This window comes from Mytilus edulis, unplaced genomic scaffold (assembly GCF_963676685.1).
Source record: "Mytilus edulis unplaced genomic scaffold, xbMytEdul2.2 SCAFFOLD_1049, whole genome shotgun sequence".
Lineage (NCBI taxonomy): Eukaryota > Metazoa > Mollusca > Bivalvia > Mytilida > Mytilidae > Mytilus > Mytilus edulis.
This window is the reverse complement of record NW_027266939.1, coordinates 4,855-28,571: the sequence shown is the minus strand read 5'-3', so window position 1 is coordinate 28,571 and position 23,717 is coordinate 4,855. Positions and strand designations below refer to the sequence as shown.

Below are 23,717 nucleotides of genomic sequence, written 5' to 3'. Positions count from 1 at the left end.
ATCAGTTCAAATTCACCATGTAATTTTTGTCCAAACAAAATGGTGTCTTAGGCTTAATACCATGTCAGACATGAAGCACCTTTCGGGCAGATAGAATTGAAGTCCAGAACTTCAACTTTGAAAAATTTGATGGAGTTTAAATCTCTGATATAAAAGTGAAATTTGTGGAAGTGGATTACATGTATAAAAAGACAGATTTACTTATCTATGAAGAACTTTGTCCTCATTGTGAAAGATATATGAAAATTCAGTGGATTTTATATTTCTTAAGATGAGATAGATAAATGGATCTTAAAATCTCCTCAACTTTTTGAATGTAGAGGTCAGAAGCCACATAGTAATTCTTGGAGGTAAGCATAAAGACAATTCATCTATGTATAAGCTTGAGTTATCTGACAGACCATATTTTAACAACAGTTAATTATAGAGAACCATAATCATGTTTTCCTCACAATCAAAATCATTTATGTTAAATAGTTTGTTCTGAAAATGCATTCGTTACGGGATTGCTTCCTTTAGAAAATGTAGAAGATACTAAGTCAGCAGTAAGCGGTTGAGCTAAGGAAGTACTTCTTTAGCTCATTCGGTTCACATGCTGCCTTGTAAAACAGAGTTCGAGTCCTGGTAGAGACAAGCAATTTTGTAATGAAATTCATGCTCTCTTATTACACATTAAACATTCTGCAACCAGTTTATAAAACAGAAAAAATGAATCATTAGCTCTTTCTTAGCTATTTTGTTGCTCACTGATGGAATGATTAAGTCTTGACCTATGGCTTTTTTTTTAGATGATTTATTTTGAACCCTGCATGCTAATGTATTTATTGGTCAATTTTATCTTGTGCAATGATTTATGATTTGTCTCCTGGGCACTGATTGGTCACGATGATAAATTAAAGTAATTTAATGTTGTGGTCATTTAGGATAAATTGTACACATATGTCTCATTTGTAAAGTTGTTCATAATCAGGCTGATTAATTGTTGAAATGGCCTCATGTTTAAAGTTACTTCATTGTTAACCTGCTTTTAATAGAGAAGTGCTAGGAATAGAATCAGATACCCCAAATGAAGCAGAACCTAAAGACTACTGAATTGCATAAGGGAGATATTTCATATTTTAATGAACTGGTTATAGTTTATCTTTTAAAAATATCTGATCACTATTTTGAATTGAATACTGATAACCAAATTAAATTGATTTTATCATTATGAATTAATAAATACAGAATATTAAAGTACCTTCCAATTAATTTAGTTGCAGTATTATAGAGATGTGAAATGTTTACCACCTGAAGGTTGTAATGGTTTTAAATTATGACACCTAAAATGAGTTTTTTGTACCTGTTAATTGATGGAGTTGTCAAATTAGTCTCGTGTAGTCTAGTGTAAATGGGTTTTAGGTTTAAAAAATAATTCTTTCTAATAACAAATATAGTTGTGTAAAAATACTTTAGTATTTAAATAAACTGACAGGAAAAGGCATTAGCCAAGCAAGAACAAACTTAATACATTACTGTCAAAACTTTTTATAATTGGTTGAACTTTTGTGACTGGTTGGGTGCATATTGAAACTTTGCTGGGGTTCGATTTATACATAATCTGTTATTGGTTTTTCGTGGGAATGAAAAGGATGATTTAGCATCAAATTCATTCAACTTAAATTTTATAGATTTGTATTAAAAATCCTATGAGGTTCACATGTTGCATTTCTTTTTTTCCCTTTTTTTTCTGTACAGAAAACAACAACTAAGTTGATGTCTAGTATTTGCACAGAAATAAAATAAAAAATGTTTTTTTCTGTTTAGCATCATGATGTTGAAGTGGTAGGGTTTTAAAAGATGTGACTCAGTTAAACTTTTTCATGCATCTCAGAAAACTAAATGCTTAATTTTGCATTATAAGAAGTATCTTAAGTTTTGTAACCTAAAAAAAATATACATCCTTATCTGTGTCAGGTGTTTAAACAGTGTTATTTTTTGTATTTAGAAAATCTATTAAATTTAAATACTTTTATAGCACATGCATGTAACAACAAAACACAAACAAGAAAAGTAAAAGCCAAACAATGCAGTATATCATGTAATTGTTCTGTAATCTTATCTTAAGTAAACTTCTGCGATAATACTACATACTATTGAAAGGATTTTAAAATGTGTTAAAATTTTGAAGGTCACCTAAAGAACTAGCGTGCAATAAAATACCCTGCAATTAATTCAAAAGAAGAAAAAAAAGAAAATTTAAATTCCTTAGGTAAATCTCTATAGCTATTGTCACGCTGCACAATGCTATTTGTAAACCAAGGAGCTAAGACCATTCGTAACTGCACAATATGGGGGTAACAACCCAACACTAATAATAAAAGGAGGTGATCATTTTTAATGTTTCTCAACAGGTAAAAATAGCACAAGGTGATTTCATCACTAAAGTATGTAGTAATTTGGCTAGGTGAAGGTAGGGTAATAAATTGTCATAACACACAGGGCCTGGAGCAAGGTGATTTCACTGCTATGATCAGTACTGGATCAATACTCATAGATTATTGATGACTTTTGGACAAATTATCAGACAGTTTTTATTTTCGGTGAATTTTGGGACTGAATTTTATGTGAGTGTTTTTTTGGCGATTTTTTTCGAGGATTGATTGGCATGGATGTAATTTGTAAACTGTAAGTAACATATGGCTGTTGTTTATATATACTATTTTTGACACATAACAAGTGTTATTTTTCACAGAAATTAGGTTATGTCAGTATGAATTTATATAAATAGTAACTTGCTGATAGTTTTTAAAATTATTTATTATAAAAATGTTGTAAAAAGTTTGTGTTTTATATTAGTAACATCAAAAACATCAAAATGATTATACAATTCTGGATTTTTTTTATGAAATAAAATTAAAAGGTGGAAAAAGGTATTGATAGGCATTCTTATTTCTTCTGACAGATTAAGAAAACATTTGCATATTTCTCCAATTCATTTCATTGTAGAAATACACTGTTCAATGTTTTGTGTGCATTAACTATTGTAAATGACAAAATTGCTTGATTAATTTTTTTTCCTGAATTTAAAGTAATCTCTACAATTTTTTTTATAGAAAATAAATGCAATCCAATTACCCAGCAATGAATCAATTGAATATTGCTTTGGTTCAAATCACACTTAGAAGTTAGCATTTTAATTCATTTCTAATATCCTATCCTTGTTTAAGTTGAGATTTGTACACCTAAATTCTCATGTATATATGTACAACCAATGAAAAACATAAAGAAAATTGAAATAAAATTGTACGTCCAAAAGCTATTTTTTTTGATAATGTATCATAAGTAGTTGATTTCTAGAGCACATCTTCTAAATGTAAATTAAATGAGATAATATGGAAAGATAGTCATAATGTATGAGATTTTGTGTACAGATATTTTTGGTTCAATAGAGTATAAGTTCTGAAGAGTTTAATGTCAAATCTGTTTTCACTCATTATGTGGCAGTATTTTTTTTTATAGAAAATAAATGCAATCCAATTACCCAAAAATGAATCAATTGAATATTGCTTTGGTCAAATCACACTTAGAAGTGTGAAATAAAATTAAAACGTGAAATAAAATTAAAACGTGGAAAAAAGGTATTGATAGGCATTCTTATTTCTTCTGACAGATTAAGAAAACATTTGCATATTTCTCCAATTCATTTCATTGTAGAAATACTCTGTTCAATGTTTTGTGTGCATTAACTATTGCAAATGACAAAATTGCTTGATTAATTTTTTTTTCCTGAATTTAAGTAATCTCTACAATTTTTTTTTAGAAAATAAATGCAATCCAATTACCCAACAATGAATCAACTGAATATTGCTTTTGTTCAAATTACACTTAGAAGTAAGCATTTTAATACATTTCTAATATCCTTATCCTTGTTTAAGTTGAGATTTGTACACCTAAAAGGGATTTTAACTCTCATGTATATATGTACGACCAATGAAAAACATAAAGAAAATTGAAATAAAATTGTACGTCCAAAAGCTATTTTTTATGATAATGTATCATAAGTAGTTGATTTCTAGAGCACATCTTCTAAATGTAAATTAAATGAGATAATATGGAAAGATAGTCATAATGTATGAGATTTTGTGTTGAAGATATTTTTGGTTCAATAGAGTATAAGTTCTGAAGAGTTTAATGTCAAATCTGACCAAATTAAACTTAACCTGGTGATAATTTTCATATTAAAATAAGATTAATGTGAAATTAGAGAGAAGATATGTTTTGCGCCTGTCCCAAGTCAGGAGCCTCTGGCCTTTGTTAGTCTTGTATTATTTTAATTTTAGTTTCTTGTGTACAATTTGGAAATTAGTATGGCGTTCATTATCACTGGACTAGTATATATTTGTTTAGGGGCCAGCTGAAGGACGCCTCCAGGTGCGGGAATTTCTCGCTACATTGAAGACCTGTTGGTGACCCTCTGCTGTTGTTTTTTTATTTGGTCGGGTTGTTGTCTCTTTGACACATTCCCCATTTCTATTCTCAATTTTATTTATATATTTCTCTATTCTTTATTGCTACTTTGTCTTTTTTAATCTAACTCATTCTTGTAAATCATATCACTTGGAGATAATAGTTTTTCTTCATGATGATAAAATGAAGGTTGACAGTACACATCATTTTTATTTCTGAAACGGTTTAAATTTGAATTGTTTGCTATTAAACAAAAATGAAGAAATATATACACTTCAGCACTGTTCAGAAAAAATTCTGCACGGTATATGAAATGCTCAGAATCTAATTAAAAGTTTTTGTTTTCACTCATTATGTGGCAGTATTTTGCTGTTCTAATAATATTCATATTTAGTTATACTGGGGCCTTTTATAGATTTCTTTACACTTTGGATTTTACTCATTGTTGAAGCTATACTGTAACCTATAATTGTTCACATGTTTGTATTTTGGGCCTTATGTATAGCTGTTTTGTTTAAGATCATACAAAATTACCTCATTATATATACCTAAGATGAGCTGAGTCCATAATTGTATTGGTATGTGTTGCTCTGATTTGTTTCATTCTCAGCTGGTTAATATATATACCTGTAAGCAGAATTGATTTTTTTCTTTACACATAACATTTAAAATTGCATGTAAGTTTTAACATTTATGATTTATTTTTTTGCATCTTTTGACAGTGAAACAATACAAAAGACATGATATAATATAAAAAACACATTTTTTTTATCAGTACCTATCAACTTTGTGTACTAGTTGTACTAATTAACTCATTGCAGAAGTTTAAATGAGAACACGATTTTACATCTACTTTGTGATCTCTTAGTAGTAACTTTGTTATATAATATTGAAGTGACTTTATTCTCAATGACAGTTATATTTAGACAAAGTTTTGACTTTGAAATCAGTCAGTCAGTCAGTAAAAAATGATATTGCAGATTAATAGATAGACATTGTGGACATTGTGGACATTGTGGACATTGTGGATCTAGTTGGTCAGTAAAAGTTGACATTGCAGCTTTAAGTCAGTCAGTTAGACATTGACATTGTGGATTTCCATCAGTCAATAAAGCACTGACATAGTGGATTCAGTGGACAGTAAAAGATTGACATTGTGGATTCAGTCAGTTAGTAAAACATCCACATTGTGGATTTAAAAGCTAAAGTTTGACATTGTGGATTCAGTCAGTTGGTAAAACATTGACATTGTGGATTCAGTCAGTTGGTATATATAAGCATTGTGGATTCAATCAGTCAGTAAAGCACTGATGTTGTAAGTCAATAAAACATTGACATTTTGGATTTTAGTCAGTTAGTAAAACACTGACATTGTGGATTCAGTTAATCAGTAGAATATTGACATTTTGAATTCAGTAAGTCAATGAAACATTGATATTGTAGAAGTGTATCTAGATATTTACATTTTCTTTGCTTTTGTTTTTTGCAACTTGGCAATGAATTTGGCATCAGCTAAATCTTGGTGCTAGTATTTTTTTTGATTATGGCAAATTATCATCTGGATGATGTGAAAACATGTATTAGATACTCCCATGATTACGAAGTTTTACTGTTGGTAAATTATAATACAGGCTTTGTTCTACATTGAAAATATTTTTCCCTTGTTTAACGGAAAATATATTTGATAACTAGAGTTTTTTCTATACAGAATTTCTTCTTAAGAGTAAACAAAGTTGTTACTATTTGTATCACACTTAATCATATACACAGCATGTATTTATAGCTATTTAAAAAAGCGGTTACTTTTCTTCAATTTATTTTCTAAACTGTCCTTAAAATAATCTTTAAATAAATGTTTCTTTAACTCATCTTAGGTTAAAGGTCAATGTTAACTACATGTACCAGAATTCATTATAAAAGTGATTTTTTGCAATGCTTGCTTTTAAATATAACCAAACTGACAGTAAAATGATTTTCATATTTAAATTTATTTAAATTGAGTATTAATAATTTCATAAAGATTTGAGAACTGAAATTGACAAGTTGGCAGACTTATAGTGAGTGATCATTCTTGCAAAAACATTCATAAATTACAGAAATACCTGATTATTCAATCATGTTCATTTCAGTAGACTAACAGAAATCCCATTCATTTTTTATAAATTTGTAAATTATTTTCTGGCCTTTGATTGATGGGCCAGTGACGTGAAACTAATTGATAAACAATTTTTTACCTGTAAGGTATGAAAAATAAATAAATTATTTACATATTTGATGATTTTACATGCCTTTATATTTACAGTTTGTTATGCAAGGTCATGCAGGAAAAGTGTAGATAAATAGAAAAGAAATGAACGAATTTACATATGCAAACATTTTATATTGCAGTATAAATAAAATCATCTTTTAAATAAATAAATGATTTGCATGTTTAAAGTTTATTTAGACTAGACATTAAAGATTTAATTCAACATATTAAAGTACAAAGATTAATCATCCTGATAGATAATGATTATCATTTATTTTCATCTGTCAGATGCATGTATATATCCCATTGCCTTACAAGTGCACAACTATTTATTTACTGCTAATAAATGTAGAGTAACCTATAAATTAAATAGCATTAAAATCCCTAAAAGTGCAAAATTGTTATTTGTATGGAGAGTTGTCTCATTGGCACTCACACCACATCTTCCTATATCTAAGACATTCCAAAATATATTTTTTTTTAGACATTTAATATCTTTTTCATCTTCATGGACTGTTACGAAACTTTGATAGAAGCTTCCTGGTGATCAAGAAAAAACATCTGAAGAAATTCATTTATTTATAATTTACTGATATGTGGACTTAATTTTTGACAGTCAACATTACACTTTTACTCTGATAGCAGTGATGGCTGTTGAGATGACAGAATTCTGAAGAGCCCATTACGACTTTATGAATCATTCAGCTACGAAATCTATCTTTGCTCTAATTTAAAATTTTATCAGTATGCAAAAAAGGTTACAGAAATCTAGTTTTCCGTGGGATTCTTCATGGAAGTACTTGTTAAAAAAGTTCTGATTTATTTCTTGTTGACATCAGGAGTTTATTGACATTCATTTTTTGCTTGATTATAAAATTGGCCAATTATCACGTTGATTATGTTTGCTATCATTTATGTAATACACTGTACTTTGTAACACATATCACACATATTGCAACATTTCTATTATAATTGGCTCCAAATAGTTGGCAACAAATTTATTTACAAATAGTGCAGGTTTGTTTACATATAGTGCATTTATTTCTGGGATGTTATTATTACTTTTATATATAGGACACACGTTGTCTAAGTTAGTGCTAATTTATTTATACATTCAGTTAAGAAAGGACAATTGGACCTTATGTTCAAAGTTAAGTTGCAGATTTTCAAATCATGTAAGTTTAAATATTTTTTTAAGCGATTTTAAGATTATTTTGCAAAAATGGGGGCTATATAAGTGTTGTTTTTTCCCCCTGTATTTTACAGTGAGATTATAGTCTAAATAATGACTGAAGTTGTTACATTTCTTTGCTCATGTAATATTTCATTATTCATTGATTTTGTAATCCTGGAACATTTGTTGTGAATTTCCGTAAATGAGTGGCTGTCTTGGAACATGGAGTTTTTGCTCCCATTCTGGATTTCCTCACTAGGATCTTAGATAAAAACATAAATGAATGAAGATCTGCTCTATTGCTTGAGGCTTTGTCAAGTGTGTACGATTTTGTGTCATGGATGTACATGTGTTTTATTGCCAATTAGACATCTATTCTAGTAACTGTAATGTCTTAAACAGTCATCCACCTTTAACAAACAAGAATCAATCAATCTAAGCTTATCAACAATGATCAAAGACCTAATAATATATCAACAAAAATATACTGAAAACAAAAGGTTCTATTGAGTCAATTTTATGACCCAATTTGTCAATAAATTGGACTATAAACAAGTTATGAAGATATTGGGATATAAATGCAGGCTTGGGACATCTGTGATATTATTTTACAATTCAAGGGAGTCCTACTGTAATCACTCATTTTTTCCTACAAACTGGCTGTGAAACATTTTTTTGGGCTTTGGTGGCCGAGTGGTCTAAGTAGTTACTACTATATCAACAACTAGTCAACACTGAGGTTGAGAGTTCGATCCCTGCTTGTCGGGTGCACTGGAGTCCAATTTTAGTTGACTACGATTGTTAGTTTTCCTGGTTTTCTCCAGGCACTAAGGCTTCTTCCACCAATAGAAACTGACCACCACAAAATAAGCCCAAAAGCAGTGCTTAACAGGCGTTAAAGCACCAAAAATCAATCAATGAAACATTTTCTAGCTGTATTTGAAAATCCATGGGTGGAATAGGGCAGGTTTTTGCTCTTTGATTTGGTCGTTATCTAGTTGACACATTCCCATTTCCATTCTCTATTCTATGTTAAAATAGGCCCAATTCATAGGATGTAAATTCTTTAGAATGAAGTAAAACTAAATATGATGAAATGAAATATAGATAATTTCGTAAACTTTTGGTTGAAAGGACATGTAAAATGTAGGCTTTCGAATTAAACAGATGACATTTTCACCAGATAACATTAAACCTCAAATTCCTCAAGCAGGAATAATAATAAAACCACACTGATAACTTAAATGGGGCATTGTTTTCTTACTTGTTTTTGAGAGGTGCAGTTTAGCAAGATGTTTGGTACACTATCCCTTCTATAAGGAGTAACTAATCCAGTTTGTAAAGTATGGGAAGACCATTTCTTTTTTTAAAGACACCCACTACATAAATGTATAAATACATTTAGATATGTGTCTCAAATTTGCCTTTTAAAGGACAAATTTCTCCTTAAAAGCTTATCTTAGTTCTGGGAAATAGTCTGAACAGAGCGCCCTTGATGTCAAAATAAGTTTGAAAATACAACCCTAAAATAACAAAGATTGAGGCATTGACGTCAGCAGAGCTCTCAAAATCTTTTTTTCTCTGGTGGTCCTTGAAAAAATCTTCTGGTCTTCACTATTATTTCTTTCTATTGCAGAATACCCAAATTGTGTTGGTCCTATAAAAATTTTTGAGGTCAAAATCTTCAGACCACCACATTTCAAGGACTCCGTGTCTGCCAATTTGTACCGTAATCAGTTTTTGAAAAACTTATTTAACATTTTATTTGTGACATGAATATTTAATACAAATATATGATACATTAAACTGTCAGTACTTTTTATCGAACATCCTCCTTCACTAAAAACAAACAAAATATATATCATAAGTATAATTTTATGTACACCTTTATACCATGTTACATGTAAAGACTTTCTTTAAGTAGGTTTATAGGTTGATAAAAGGCCTGGGGTTATTGGTTCAATAATAATGATTCTAATATTTGATATGTCAGAAACCTGAGGGAACATATGTATTCTAACTTATAATCATTTAGTGCATAAATATCTTAAAAGGAAAACATGACTTAATGGGCAATATCTAGATATGTAGCCATTTTGATATTGAAGTTTGATACATTTTGTGAATGTTGTGCAAACTAAATAATGTAGTTCTGTAACTATTTATGATGATTGTAGTCACTGGTCTAAGGCTTTTAGTTTTGTTATTATGAGATTAGATCAGATTCATAGACAAAGAAATCAAATTTAATATTTCTGAATTAAAATTTTAAAATGTTTAATGAAAAACAGTTTAATAACTAGGACAAAATAAGGGGGTGGGTCAGGGTTGTTCGGTACATATATTGTTGATATATAGAATGGAACCAATTGTTTGATGAATGGTTTGGCAACTGACATTTATATTTTATTGTGGTTATGTTGTAAACCTGACAATAATTACCAATAATATGTTTTGTATGATAAATACATTTATAAATTGTAACACATTGGAACTGGTGAAGCATCAACTTCCTGTTGGAGTGAATGGATGCATGGATGAGGAATATGGTTGACAAAGATATTGGTTGTCTTTTTTGGCGATTTGTCATTATATTATTGGAAACAGAGGATTTAACTTTTTTCAAAATATCATTTAGTATTCCCTGTTAAAACGTCCTGAATCTGCATGAAATGTTTGCCACTGGACATTACAGCATTTGATCCATATCAAGAACTGCTTTTTTTTGTAGCAGGTTTTGCAGTAGTTTGCAAAGCAAAGTAATATGTCTTTTTATGTCGTAGCTACTCTAGAATTGTTAAAAATACTGAGTTTTATTTCAATGAAATTAAGTAAAGAATAGTTCAGCTATCGCTGCTATAGATTTATGGAGTATTTCTTATGACCAGACATACATGATGCAGATCTATAAATTCAAAGGAGTAGGTCCGGTAAGGACCGATTTTGGCCTCAAACTTCAGGTTCATCTGACGAAAGATGTTGACCACTTTTTAAACACTTAAGTGTCTATTTTATTTGATTCAATTAATTTATGTGAAAGATTTTAACTAATTTAGTCATTAAAAACGCTCCGATTCAAGCTCAAATATGAAAAATTTACCAAATATGCTGAAAAATGTCACTTTTAAGATGGTTTTTGTCAAAAATGAAAGTGGCCGCATCCGTGTTCATCCTCAACCTTTATATATGTTATGTATTATCATCAAATACAACTTACATTTAAATATTTTGGATGAACACCAATGCGGCCACTTTCGTTTTACACGGAAACCGTCTAAAATTTGACCAAAATGCTAGAATTGTGAAGATTTCAGTAATTTAGCATGACTTAATGGTGCTAGTACTCTATATATGTGCATCGTATTGTCAAAAAAAGCCCATATTTATGTAGCAGAAGCATTCTACTGTCCAATAAATAACTAAAAGTATACATTTTAACAATTTTGAAAAACTGCTATATTTTGGGGCCAAAAAGGGGTCTTACTGGACCTACCCCTTTAGCATTAGGAAAGTTGATCAGAAGAATGAATCTTCTATTAGAAGATTGCACACTAGATTGCACATCATTAGATTTCAATAAGATTAAGTTTAGTTATCTCCCCTTATATAAAAATATAACTGAATTGTTATGCAAATATCTGTTGATCAAATTAATTTATTCTTGAAAAAACTGTTTAGATAGATATTAAAATAGATTGAACTGATTCTGAAGAATGTAGATGGGTTTTATGTGGAATAAATCAGTATTTTGTGTTAAAAACATTTTTTCTAAATGTAAATTATCTGTTTCTATGGTTTTAATGTGGTAGATGTAGCAGTTTTAATACATTAGAATAATGGTGTTTACTGGTTTTTGGAAAATGTTACAATAATTCACTGTCAATCTAAGTCCTGTACACTGATGCAGCAGAAAAATATTGTTTTGAAAGGTTGAATTTAAAATGTTTTTGGAAAGAGTACCATCATCATGGTACCCCTCACTGTAATACATTATTGTGTTGAGACTTGTTCTTTTAGTATAGTGAGGGTGCCATATGAAACTCTTCACCTATTTTAAAAAACTATTTACTTTGATATTTAATTTATCGACTATTAGATATTTATGAGGTGACCTCCCCTTTCAGTGGCGGATCCAGCCATTTTGAAAAGGGGGTTCCCAACCCAGAGTAAAGGGGGGGTTCCAACTATATGCTCCCATTCAAATGCATTGATCGGCCAAAAAAAGGGGGGTTCCAACCCCCGACCCCCCCCCCCCCCCCCCCCCCCCCCCCTGGATCCGCCACTGCCTTTACAGAAAATGTACTTTTGGTGAAAAAATAAACTGTTAAATATTAAATTCTGTTAATTTCCTTACCATACTTAATCACCTCACACACACTCCCCCTGGATAATGACATTGTCCTGGTTGAAAGGAACCATAGAAAGTAAATAGTTTAATATTTAAGAGTTACTTCCCCTTTACAGAAAATGCGGCCCATAATTTGTACTCTTGGTGAAAAACTAAACTGTTAAAAATTGAATAATGTTAAATGTCCTGACAATACTTAATCACCCTCACACACACTCCCCCCTGGATAATGACATTGTCTTGGTTGAAAGGAAGTTTGGAATGTTTTACAAGATGTACCTTGTTTCCCTGGGGTGTTAGGATGAAGTAAGAGGTGTCAGGGCATACCTGTTCTCACCTGCGTAACATCAAAGGAAGTCATTAACAGGTAACATGCTTATTGTTCTAGATTGTCAAGAACAAGGTGTTTGTGGACAGGTACATTATAGTATACATGTAATATGTCATTAGCATGTTCCTCTTAATTGGTTGTACATGTAAAAATAACTGTTAGCCTCAATATCAGATTCATGATTGGAGGTCATATAGACTTATGGAAGGTAAATTTAAATCAATTATTTGGGGTAATTATATTCTTCCGAAAATTTGTAGATCATATGATTTTCCAATCTGACTGCATTATAAGCTTGATATCAATTTGATTGCTAGGAATAAACTTATTGACACTTATGGTACATGTATTTAGCTGAATTTTTTGTCTCAGAAAGACCTAAGATCTGCTCAAACTGCCTTCTGGCATCAAGCAACAATCACTTTTAATTGTGACGTCAAATCTTTTAATTTGTGATGTCAAATTTTATTAGAACTTGAGTAATTTTATGTAATAGCGGACTAATTTGCATACAAGTGTAAATAGGTCTAAAAATAACTTGACCATCTGTTAATTTTTTTATGAGATAAAATATAGATACATATTTGACATATTTTCAGGTTCATATTTCTGGAATTCAAAAATGAGACTAAAAAAATTGAGGGTTGTACTGAAATTAGTTCAAGTCCAATATTTATTGGATATTTGAGAAAATGTAATGAGTGAAATACTATAATCAGTTGAAATGAATTACTCAGTGTTAAATTGAATCTTCCTAAAGGTAATTCATATTAGACCTAATTTTGTGAAAAACATATATTTTCACTACAACAAGTAAATATGTGACATTTTCAATCATTCTAAGATTAAATGTTGGAAGATGCATGAGATGTGAAATAAATTATTATGCAAATGAACTAAACCAAGTCTTTTTTGTAAGTTTTATACGTAAAAGTGCATGTACAATTCGGTTGATGTCTTCACATGAACTTTCATATAAGCTGATTAGATATATTATTTATACTGACTTTGTATTTATCATTTGCACCATTTGGTGTTGAAATAATACTTATTTGTCCTTTTCTCTCTTTTCAGAATATAAAAGATGGTAGCAGGTTATAAGGAGGGCTAAATATAACACATTAAAACCTATACAAAGTCAGTTTTTCGGAGCTATAAAGTGATTTTCGATATATTCATGAGTAGTGGATTACTAAACTGTTGGATTGGAAACAATTTTCAACAAAAATAAATATTTTTTTGCAATTTATGGTTAATTCAGCGTGAATTGTGACCTATTTGCTTTGAAATATTGGATACATATTATTCATAAATTATTGACAGGAATGTTAAAATTTTTAAAGTACCGTACATTAAATGTATCTTGAGGATATTTTACCCATACGAAGAACAAAAAACAGTGAACGGAAAATTATTGCTGACATAGTTATGAAAAGGATTTACAATTGAATGGTGGAAAATTAACTTCAGGAAAGTTTTTTAACCAATTTTAATTAAAAAGTTTACTTCATGTTTTACATATGTTAACATAGCCAAAGGCCTATTTGGTGTTTAGTTCATTGAGGATATATCTTTGGAATATATTTTGCTAGTTTGAGTATACCTTATTGAAGGTAATAAGCAGACGTAACAGTTTTATAATTTGCAGACGTCATGATTTAATTTGATAAAAAATGGATGAATTCAGATCAAGATCACCAGACTGATATTGTTAATTGTTATCTGATAAAAAGTTGATCACAATGGCTAGCAAAGTAAGCTCGGGGCAATCAGAGATCTATCGTTCACGAATGTTGCCAGTTGTTTCCTCGTCTGCACATAGCTCTTTGCCTAGGGATGGTCGTAAAGACGCACAAAAAACAAGATCAGGATCAGTTGTCACTGGGCGTAGTAAAACTCAAGCACATGGATTTAAACCATTGTTTCCACCAGATGCTAATAATTTTGTGTCAAAAATAGTGGACAGAAACTCTCAGGACTTTAAGGATACAAAAGATCCAAAGCCACGAATCGTTACACCTGTTTCTTCTGTTGCACGACCTTCATCATATTTGAAGGACTCTCATAAAGAAGAAAAGGAAGAGGAAAATAAAGATGCACCACCAAAGTTACCTCCAAGAAAAAGGTTGCCAAGCCAACCTTCATCAACAAGAACACAGAGTAATTTACCTGTGAGAACGGACAGACGGACACTGCCGTCACCTAGAGTTCAAGACCAGACTTCAAACAAATCTGAGAGAACACAATATTCAGTGCCTAGCCAGAGTTATAGGACTCAAAATCATCATCTAAAAAGTAAAGAAAATGAGACAAGTGCTCTTCCAGTAAGAACTGAAAGGAGATCAAGTCAGATAGCAAATAAAGACAAGAATTTTACTTCTGTACGAAAGGAAAATAGCTATAACTTGCATTCAGAAACTGCTTTGATTCAGGATACTAGAATATCAGAACAAAAAAGGGATGCTAAACCACTGACAAGAACCAATGTTACACAACATGACAAAATCTGGGTAAAGGATGAACCTAAACATGAACCCGGGACACTTGTACCGCCTCTTCAGGACATAACCCCTGAAACTACTGAGGAATTGTGGAATAATTATGATCCCCTTGATGCATTAGACTCAGCTAGTGATTCATCAGCTGATACAATGATTATGATGACCACGGAAGAAGAACAGCGGAATGACGAAAAAATCCAGAAAAATCAGAAAACTTTTGAGAATACAAAATCATGTTCAACTAATGAATTGACTCCTACAATGGAGACTATAAATCCTATTGGAATGCAAAATGGTGGTATTGGAATACAAAATGGTGGTACACAATATCTTAAACATTCTAAGGACATTGATTTATCACCTAAAAGCTCTGAAGAAGATGATGGATATGGAACAAATTCTAGTACAAGTACAAACTTTTCTTCTTCATTGTCATTGCTTGCTAATGGTGATCTAGAACAAAAACCACTTCATGGTATTTTAAAGAAAACTGGACAAAATATGCCAAATGGAATAAATACAAGTGCAAATTCTTATGTGTACAATACCTCACACAATGGACAGTCTAATACTACATGGGCTGTGAAACGAAGGACTAAAATGACAGAATCACAAGACAATTCGTTACAGGAAAAATTACGTCAACTTGCCATTATTGAAGAAGAAAATACTCACGAAGAAAATCAGGAAGATAGATTAGGAACACTACGGAGAAATTCTGATGCTGGCAGTTTTGGTTATTCTTCTGACAATGATTCACATTGGAAATGTGTTGTTAATTCTACACAAACAAGAGACAATAGTCGAGTTACTAGAAGAGGGTGTCCCTCATCAGAAGAGGAGGAAAAACAGGAGGAGGTGGTTCAAAATGACTTAAAGAAATTTGAGGGTGAATTATATGATAAATTAACAGACATGGATTTGAATTACCGTAACTATTATGGATTTGATAACATGCAAAGTGATGAAAAAGATAGTCCAAAAGTGCTATATTTTCAAGAGAAAATGATTAAACAACAATATGGAGAAGACAATTATTATAAACCTAGTTCTTACCAAAGTGCTTCAAATCCAGTGGATTATTCTAGGACACAGACATTGCCAACACAATCGCATGCTAGAAATATGCCTGAATTATGTCAGAGAGCATATTCACAAGATCCACGGCACATTCAAAACTATGGATTAACTAATGGCTATGAAAGTCAGAATACCTCATATCGATCACTTGTATCAAATAGTTCGGGACATTTTTCATCGCAGGACTTTATTCATGCAAGTAATGATAATATCAGTGTACACTCTGGCCATTCAGTGCCAGGAAACTTATATAAGACCAAATATGTGTCTGTGGACAATATCAATCAAAATGGAAAAAGGACTGTTTTCGCAAGTTCTGCTGATATATATAATCTTTTTCAGAGTAAGGAGAATTTAGCTACGCAACTTCAAAGACCAGCCTCATATCGTCATAGTTTTCATGCCGTGCCGGTGTCTGTGGCATCAGGGAAAAGTGATCCAAATGATATTTTCAATGAAAGGGACAAACCTCGTCCAAGGTCATCATCAACAAGTGTTACTTCAAAAAATAAATCATGGAATCCATTTGGAAGTTTATTCGGGAAAAAACGAAAATCATCCACGGGTGGAGATAGTTCAAAATCAACAGACAAATCATCTAAAAGTGGCAATCAGACGAAAGCTAAAGTTCAAACTCACCATGATGTTTTAATACAAAATAGACAACAAATGAATGAAACACCTGAAATGTTGCCACGGCGACAACTTGTAGAAGAACGTGGACCAGTGGTGGCACCTGTCATTAAGTCTTCAACACTTCCACGTCATATGTCATCGGATAAGGTGTTCCCAGATAAACCATTTAAAACTATTGCACTGTTTGAAGAATCGGGTACTAAATTGTCAACATTGGTGTAGCAAAATGTTTTGTATATAATGATATTTATGTGTATTTTCGAAATCATTTTTTTTTGTACTAGCTGAGCATATAAATATCTTTTTATAGCTAACCTTATTTATTAAGATATAAAACTTTAAGGTGTATAAGGTTTACTAAGTTCATGAAGTTACTATAAATTATTTTATTGACATTAATTGACAATTTAACTTTTAATTCAATTTTAATCCTTAACAAAAGAATTTTAATCATGAAATAAAGAAAAAAATAAATAATTTGAAAAACTGAAATGTCTTGAATGTTTTAATTTATAAAAAGGGAAATAAAGTTTAAGGGCAAATATGTGAGATAAACAGTTGCAATTTGATCGGCTGTATGGAGATTTGTTTATATCAACTGAACTCAGAAGTTTGTTTTGTTTCAATATTAATCTTAATGAAGGCATAAAGGCAGAATTCCTGGCCATTTTAGATGATAAAGATTATAAATGTCAATTTGTATCAGTGTCTACTTATAAAAACTATTGCTTCTGGGATATCAGATTCTTCAAATTAGAGAAAAAAAAATATCTGATGGCCATCTTTCATGTCAATAATCATTGAAAAAAAATATGTCATGTAATTTTAATTTGATAATGTCATTGAACAATGTTATCTACTCAAAAAATTTGGAAATTCTTAAATATTCAATATCTAAAATTGTCAATAATGACATTCTTTGTCATGAATAAGGTATTCCTTCACGAAATTATTATAATTATATTTCATTAATGAAGATGGGCTTTGTCATTTGTACTTGTGGTAATGGATCAATGGGAGCATCTCAAAACATATTCTTTATGAAGTTGTGAAAACACCTTACTCCCACTGAAATGTACTTTCAAAATTATGAAAGTTCTTACATTTGATGGTAATAGGGAAGGGTATGGATGGAGTTTACAGAATATAGAAGGATGGGCAAAGTCAACTAAAGTAAATTAAGAATATCATGAATAAAGAAAAATGGATAAGCAAATAAAGAATAGAGAATAATGGGGTGCTGAAGTATAAAAATAACTGCAAAATTAAAACTTGTTTTATAGAACGAAAAATATTTCAGTGAATGTCAATATGTTATTATTTTATGTTAAAAGACTGCATTAAATAAATAAACATTTTTTTTACAGGTATCTATACAATACATTAAGCTCTTAATCATTCTTAGTTTTAAAAAAAACTCTGAACAGATAGTATCAAGGATCTGGCGCCAAATTCCTGAAATAACAAAATTTAATACACTAGAGATATGACGAGACAACCTCAGAATTCGGTTCTGTCCACTTATATGTTTTGAGATGCTCTCTTCAATAAAAGTTCCACAACAAGATAAGTCATCCTTATTAACTGTCAATATAAAAATGTCATTGTGATTTACGTGATCGATTGCTAGTTTTATATTTCCTTCTGTCATCAAGTAATTTGTTAAGGCATCTTAATCTTTGAATAATTATGTAAAGTGGTGTAAAATTATTGAAAATAGTACAAACAATTACTAATGCTTTGTTTTTTAGCTGACATTTGCACGATATATATTTTTTTTAAACCACATTGTACAATACAGACTTTGAACAAAATTTTGGGAATTTTTTATTATGTTATTGGTTCAGGACTTCTACGTACTCTTAGAAATTCTACAAAATATTTTTGTATTTGTCATCTTTATAATTTAGGAAGAAAGAAAGGAACCACACTTTTATTATTTGATGTCATCTAAAAGGTCAAAAACTCGCACAACTCACAATAATATAATTATTGCTGGTCTGAGCAGATACAAAGATTTGTTATAAGGGAGATAACTCTTGGTGATTTAAAATTCTTTTATCTATCAGTACTCTATTGACGTTTCATGTTCATTCTCATTTCGCATTCAATAGAGTATAAAAGAATAAAAGGTTATAAAAGATTAAAAGGTGGCATTAGAATAACATCAACATTTCTTACATTTTTGCCTTGAATTTATGTTATTAATTTTATATTAATTCTTCATTGTAAATCAACATTATGGTCATCTGTTTCTGATTTGACCTCAGAGGCACATTTAAATTGCATTTAAAACACCTGTCACTTTCATTAATGACTTCAAGATTTTAATTTTAGTTGTCATTATTCCATTATAATTTATGCTATTTGTCTCAGCAACAGAAATTCATTAGCAGCAGGTTTTTGTCAGAATGTTGCTTCTCAGGGTTATAATTTATTTTTTACATGGCATTTTCATCCAGTTTATAACCAATTACATACAATAAGTTCAGGAAAATTTGTTTATTTATTTATTTCTGTAATAGTTAGATCTTATAGAGCATTAGTGATTATAGGGCTCATCTAAAGGGAATCATTTTAAAACATGATTAAGGTGATAATTTTGTACTCAGAAGAGATAAAGACCATTCTGCATTGATATTTACTGGTAGCTACATATATCATTTGAACATTTACAAGTTAGGGCAATGTTGATAAGGGTTTTCTCATGACTTAATCTGTAAAATTATTTGCAATATATCATCAAAGTTTTATAATTCAGTTAATTTAGTTAGTTAATTTGCATTTTCTAGCTAAATTTCATGTTTAGAATAATTAACTTGAAAGAAAAAAGTAAGGATGATAGACTTTTAATTTTCCTATCCTCACTGTACGGCGTAGATACGGTTTATAATGGTGAAAGTTCCTCCATCGTTCAATTTTCATCCATGGAGATCCCTGCCTATGGCCAAATTTTTTATTTTTTTTAGAAATTTTAACTTTCGTATTATAGGTTTCTTATCCTAACTATCATATCCTAAGTCTTTTAGACTGGATCCTTGTTAAATTAGTTGTAAGATTGCCTTTAAAGTTTTGTACACAGGGATTTGCTTGTGAGGTTTTATTAGAATTGCAATTTAACTATACACTTATTATATATTTCTTTTATATATACTGGTAGACTATTGTTGTTATACACTGAAAAGTTGGTTATGAAGTATAAATACAATGGTTGCTATTTTAGATGAATTATAAATGAAACGTTTAGTTACATCATTTTGTGAATCAGGTTTTATTTATTTTTATGTGGATTGAAATGTTACTAAGGTGTACTCTTTTAGTGTTCACAAGGTGCTTAATTGTGTTTTTTACTAGGATACATTTATTGTTTTAATCTCTTTGAAATCTAAAAAGCAGTAAGAAAATATATGTTAAAAAAAAACTTTATTTGATTAAATGCCAAAGATAAACTTTAAATGAGTCATTAATTTTTTTTTTATGAAAATGCCTTCCCATAAAATATTATTTCCCTTTACATCAAATGCTTTTTATTTTTGATAGTTGATTTAGACATGTTTTAAAGAATAATTGTGTTATGTTAAAATGCAAAAATTTGGCAATGTAAATTGTGATTACTCTTTAATCTTTATATTTTACGAAAGCTTACTTTTATTTCACTATTAATTACAAAAAATCTTTGTGTTAAGGGTTAAAGTATAGTTTTATGAATTTAAATTATTTTAGATATAGTCATTTATATTGCAGCTATGCTGTTGCATTTTGGAGTGTTTTATGGACATTTGATGTTTTAAATCGGTCCTTTTACAGAAGGTATTTTATGAAGAATGTTTTATTTTTGCATGTAAACAAGTCATTTAATGTTGTTAATTGGTGTATATTTCATTGTATAGGTAATATAATGATGTTTCATTACCCTTTAAATGTATTTTCAACAGCTATGTTATTTAAAACATGTGGGCATATATTGACTCTGTAATTACGAAGATTATCTGAAAACTTTTTTCTAACTGAATATCTATCAATCTTTAAAATCAGTTACATATTCAGGCTTTTGGTTTAACTACAAAAACATATACTAGTACCAATGATTTGTATTTGTAACTATACAAATCCTTGCAAGTACGTAATTTTTATTATATTTCTAATGTTACAACTTTTTAAATCTAGTATTTTTAAGTTGAAGTTCAGTTATATTTCTTACAGCGAATTTGAGTAAAAAGATGTTGAGTTAGTTATGAATTTACTAGTTGCCAACCAATTTTTAATATAAGTAAATGATGATAATAAGGAGAGTTATCTCCCCTTAAACAAATTTTAACAAAAACCTATTATCTCCCCTTAAACAAATTTTAACAAAAAACTATCTTTGCTCTGTTTGAAAATTAAATTGTTGATGGTAAAAAATTAGAAATACTTTTCTTGTATAGTTATAAGTTGATATAAAATCTGGCCGATTATACTAATTCTGTGATATTTTTGTACAGTGTATGATATTTTTGTCAGATTGTTGGGCAGTATTAAACCATCATCATACTCATCATTTCTCATTAGTTCTATATAGATATATCTATATATAGTCATTGAATAAAAATATTCATGAACGATGACTTGTTGCTTGATATCATAATAATATAGTCATATGAAAAGAAGAAGATGTGGTATGATTGACAATGAGACAGCTCTCCAACAGAGACCAAATGACATAGAAATCAACAACTATAAGTCACTTTACAGCCTTCAACAATCATGAGTTACTACACCCATAGTCAGGAATTTGATGAGATTTAGAATGAGTAATTTAGTCAGGGCTTTATGACCGCCATCAGAGTCATACTTGCCACGAGCAGGTTTAATAAAGGACTTTTATTTTGTGACCAAACATGTGTGCCTAAGTTACTTTTACACTTTCAGTAAGAAATTGAAAAATCAAGCTGTCGATTTTCTCTTTTGAATTGTTTCATATTTCTTCATGCCAAAGCCTTTTATAGCTAACTATAAAAAAGAAGATGTGGTATGATTGCCAATGAGACAACTGTACACAAGAGACTAAAATGACACAGAAATTAACAACTATAGGTCATCGTATTGCCTTCAACAATGAGCAAAGCCTATACTGCATAGTCGGCTATAAAAGGCCCTGAAATGACAACATAAAACAATTCAAATGAGAAACTAACGGCCTTATTTATATAAAAAAAATGAACGAAAAACAAATATGTAACACATAAACAAACGACATCCACTGAATAACAGGCTCCTTCACAAATATTGAAGTTGTTTAGATCCTTGTCCTTTGGTATTTGGTCTTTTGCTGATTGTCTCCCTTGGCAATTAAACCATAGCTTCTAATTCTAAAATCAAATTATCACATATCACAAATTATTGAATGAGCACATCATTACAGTGGAATAACTTAAGGTATATAGAACATAAAATGAACATCAATATAAGGAGAATAACAACAGTCATGACTGGAATAACTAGAAATTCATAGAACACAAAATGAAAACCAGTACAGTGGAATGACTAGAACATACAATGAACACCAATACAGTAAAAAACTTAATAAAAGAACATACATTGAAATAACTTAAAGAACATAGAACATACATTGATCATCAATATAGTGGAGTAAGAAATACACATTAAACATACAATGACCATAAAAAAGTTATGACCATAAAAAGTTGAATAACTAAAAGTACGTCATAGAACATAAAATAAACATCAATGCTGTGGAATAACTTAGAATACAAAGAACATACAATGGAATAACTAAAAATACAAAAAACATCCAATGAACATGCAATGAACACCAATACACTGGAATAACTTTAAAAAAAAAACATACAACTGATGAACAACAATTCAGTGGAATAATTTAAAAAACGAAGAACATTAAATGAACACAAATACAGTGGAATAACTTTTAAAAAAACAACACCACAGAACATGCAATGAAAACCAAAAACAGTTGAATAACTAAAAATACATAGAACCTACGATGAACATGAATGCAGTGGAATAAAATAAAATGCATGGAACATACAATGAATGAAAAGCAATACAGTGGAATAACTTGGATAAACATAGAGCATGCAATGAACATCACTGTGAAATAATTACAAATATAAAGAATGTACAATGAACACCAATACAGTGGAATAACTTTAAAAAAATAAAGAACATGTAATGAACATCTATACAGTAAATAAACTTAAAATACATAGAACGCACAATGTAGTTCAATACAATGGAATAACTTTAAAAAAAAAACCAAAGAACATGCAATGAACACCAAAACAGTGGAATAACTAAAAATACATAGAACCAACGATGAACATGAATGCAGTGGAGTAAAATGAAATACATATAAAATACAATGAACAGCAATACAGCTGAATAACTTAAAAAAAAACAAAGAGCATATCTTGAACTAATAGAGAAGAATAACTAAAAATACATAGAAGATACAATGAACACCAATACAGTGGAATAACTTTTTAAAAAAAACATGCAAGGAACACCAATACAGTGGAATAGCTAAAAATACATAGAACCTACGATGAACATAAATGCAGTGGAATAAAATGAAATACATATAACATACAATGAACAGCATTACAGTGGCATAACTTTAAAAAAAAAAAAAAAAAAGAGAGAGCATACAATGAACATCAATGCAGTTGAATAACTTTTAAAACATAGGACAAAAGATGAACATCTCTGCGGTGAAATAAAATAAAAAGAAAAAGAACGTACAATGAACATCAGTACAGTGGGAATAACTTCAAAAACGAAGAACATTATATAAAAACCAATACAGTGGAATGATTTAGAAAAAAAAAGAACATGTGATGAACATATATACAGTGGAATAAATTAAAATACAAAAAACATGCAATGAACACCAATTCAATGAAATAACTAAAGAAAACATAGAACATACA

At 30.1% G+C, this 23,717-nt stretch overlaps 1 protein-coding gene across 2 annotated transcripts; it reads left to right on the top strand.

The window, feature by feature from the left end:
- Window positions 1–2,407: 2,407 nt before the first annotated feature.
- Window positions 2,408–21,374, top strand: LOC139504620 (uncharacterized). Of its 2 annotated transcripts, none has more exons than XM_071294669.1 (2): window positions 2,408–2,667; window positions 13,625–21,374. In XM_071294669.1, exon 2 carries the CDS (start codon window positions 14,293–14,295, stop codon window positions 16,987–16,989), a length of 2,697 nt encoding a protein of 898 aa, XP_071150770.1. In that variant the 5' UTR covers window positions 2,408–2,667; window positions 13,625–14,292; the 3' UTR covers window positions 16,990–21,374. The 2 variants fall into 2 exon arrangements, with proteins under 2 accessions (XP_071150770.1, XP_071150771.1); XM_071294670.1 differs by lacking the exon at window positions 2,408–2,667 and adding an exon at window positions 7,704–7,872.
- Window positions 21,375–23,717: the final 2,343 nt, after the last annotated feature.